We start from the raw sequence: 2567 nt of genomic DNA on the forward strand, positions 1-2567 counted from the left end.
GAGCCCCATTCAGCACTGGTTCAAAGAGGTGAAGCATTGTGGCTGGGGGTGGGTTTGATATGTGAAGGGCATGTTGATGTGTTGGTGACTTCAGGATGTACGCTGCCCACATGCGCCAATTCGATTCGAATGATGAGTACGTCGTTGACCACTGACCCTTCAGCTCCCGAACCATTTGGCTGTGGGCACTTTCGGCGGCAGCTCCAGATCGATCTTGAACTTGGGGACGAATACATTGCTCTTGGAGGCCTTGCAAGTCGGTGGATGTGGACACCAAACTGCCCCACTTGAGAACGACAACAGAGAACGTGTGATCCTGGTGCTCTACCAGGTAACGATGCGCCTGATTGCTGTTGCCCGGCTTGAAAAAGTATCGTCCCATCTTGAGCATGATGAACGTGTCAAAGTCGGCGATGGTGGGTTTTTCGCTCTCGATCGTCCAGACACGAGGCTCCCCTTCGTGTGTAGCCTTGTACTCAACGTGTGGCGGGCAGTATGCAAAGATTTGCACCTTGAGGACATCCCAACTTGAGCCTTCAAACACACACTGAGCAAGACGTTTCCCGTTGCTGTCCCGACAGCAGACAGTCTCCTTGACATTGAAGTCGGCCCGGAGGTGGAAAAGACTCTCGCTGCGCACAGGTGTTGTGGGTGCAGGTGTCACCGGAGATGAACGTGTGGGGTAGCGGTGCTGGTGTTGAGTTGGTGATGGCGCCGACATCCAAGACTTCATGTCGTTCAATGATTGGTCGATCAATCACAAAATGAAGCCCTCTGATTGGATAATTCCTTCTGCCCAAACTTCTGCCCATTCTCGTCTGTCGGTTCATTCGGCCTGCCTCTCCAGTTTCGAATAAACACAACAATACCTGATGAAACATGATCGACCATCACCACCATAATGACGGTTGCAGGATTTATCCTGGAAATATGAGAAACAATTCACAGGTTAATTCCAGTGATGAAACCAAAAACTCGCTGAATGATTTTCCTCAGTAGGTGTTTATGCGGGCCCGTAGCAACTTTTTGTTCAAAAACAAGGTTTAGTTCCACCGGTCGTAAATGTCGTGCACGAGATGCGAGAAGATATCACACAAACGTGCCCGGGAACGTCCAAACATTCGTGACATGTCGTGGTAGCACCGTGGAAATGTCAGTCGACTCAGAAGCACACACATAGCTTCGTCGCGGCATATACGTGTGTTGTTCTTTGTGATGATGCCAGCAGGCAATCCAAGTAGGTGACCAAGTCCCTTTATGCCAGCAACGTTGAAGAGGAAATCCAGAATGGCGTTTGCAAGTGCATAGCCATCGAGCGAGAAACACACGTTTGGAATGACGGATAGCTCAATGTACTGATACATTTTAGAGGTACTGTACATCAGCTTGCGACGAGTGGTATCCGTCGTCGCAAGTGGCAGCAGTCTGATGATGTCGCTCACTGAGAGAACCATGAGCAAACCTCGCAGTTGATTTGTGTCTGTAGTCGTTTCAATGATTTACATCTACTTCAGGAGAGGAGTAAGTTCGTGAAACTTTTGAAATCTGCTCGTTTCCCATTCAGCTCCCCGGAATCGAAACAGGAAACGAAGGGACTGTGATGAAACTTTTCTAATGGGAGCTCGTCGACAGCAGTCGCGAGCGCGGGGATCGTTGCAAATCCATTGGGCGAGTCTACTTGAGAGCGGAATAACTACGTCGTGGAGATTATCAAGGCAGAGAACCTCAAGGACCTGCCACGGTTTGACGTGATGGTGCATACTCGAACATAAGCATGTTGACGACGGCGACATTGTCGACTTGGTATCGTACAGAATTCCCAAGAACCTCTCGCAGTTTATGATATAGCATCGATTGGTGGCGTGCTTGACTATGGCAGCTACGATTCCCGCAGCGACCACGCCCGACCGCCTACAGGCACACGGGATTTGCCGCTCCGGATGGCCCGAATCGTGAAGCCCTGCTCGACCTTGTTGCGCATTCAGTCCGCTCATTTTTCTTTAAACTCCACGAAAAGCTCGACTATTTGCACCGACTAACAGAGGACGACGTCGCGATATCCCTCGTGTTCGCGGAAACCCCAACGACGACGACGCCAAGGAATGCGTTGCCATCACGAACATGCGTAGCAGCCATCACGCTGCCCGAGCTTAACCGTGCTTCGGAATGAGCACGCCTTCTTCAAAGCTATCAGTAGGTTGGGGCAATCATCTTGTTTGGAATATCCATAAATGCCGTCGCGATGGCCAAGCTGGGCGATATGACGTTTATGATGCGAACGGATTGAAATGCACCAGTCCGATCGAAGCGGCACTTGAAGCAATGAGGATGGCAGCGTGTGATTATTGCCGCGCTGCATGGGCACTTGCGCAGGGTCAAGGGGCGTCCATTTCCGCATGGCCATGTGGAAATGGCCTTACCCGACGCCAACACGAATGACCAAGTTTGGTCGAGCTCTCTCCATGCTCGATACATGCCGATCGATCGAAGGTGTGTGTTGGGCCAACCTCACGTTGTTTTATCTGTGCCCATCACGTCTGTGTTCGACATCGACGTGCGTGTTGGAG

At 51.0% G+C, this 2567-nt stretch overlaps 1 protein-coding gene across 1 annotated transcript; it reads right to left on the reverse strand.

The window, feature by feature from the left end:
- Window positions 1–90: 90 nt before the first annotated feature.
- H310_13554 (hypothetical protein) lies at window positions 91–733 on the reverse strand (the record flags this gene model as incomplete). The annotated part of the gene is made up of 2 exons (XM_008881104.1): window positions 91–102; window positions 173–733. 2 exons carry the CDS (start codon window positions 731–733, stop codon window positions 91–93), a joined length of 573 nt encoding a protein of 190 aa, XP_008879326.1.
- Between the last annotated feature and the right edge of the window lie 1834 nt (window positions 734–2567).

Source organism: Aphanomyces invadans (assembly GCF_000520115.1).
Source record: "Aphanomyces invadans strain NJM9701 unplaced genomic scaffold supercont1.53, whole genome shotgun sequence".
In the NCBI taxonomy this organism is placed as follows: Eukaryota; Oomycota; class Saprolegniomycetes; order Saprolegniales; family Verrucalvaceae; genus Aphanomyces; species Aphanomyces invadans.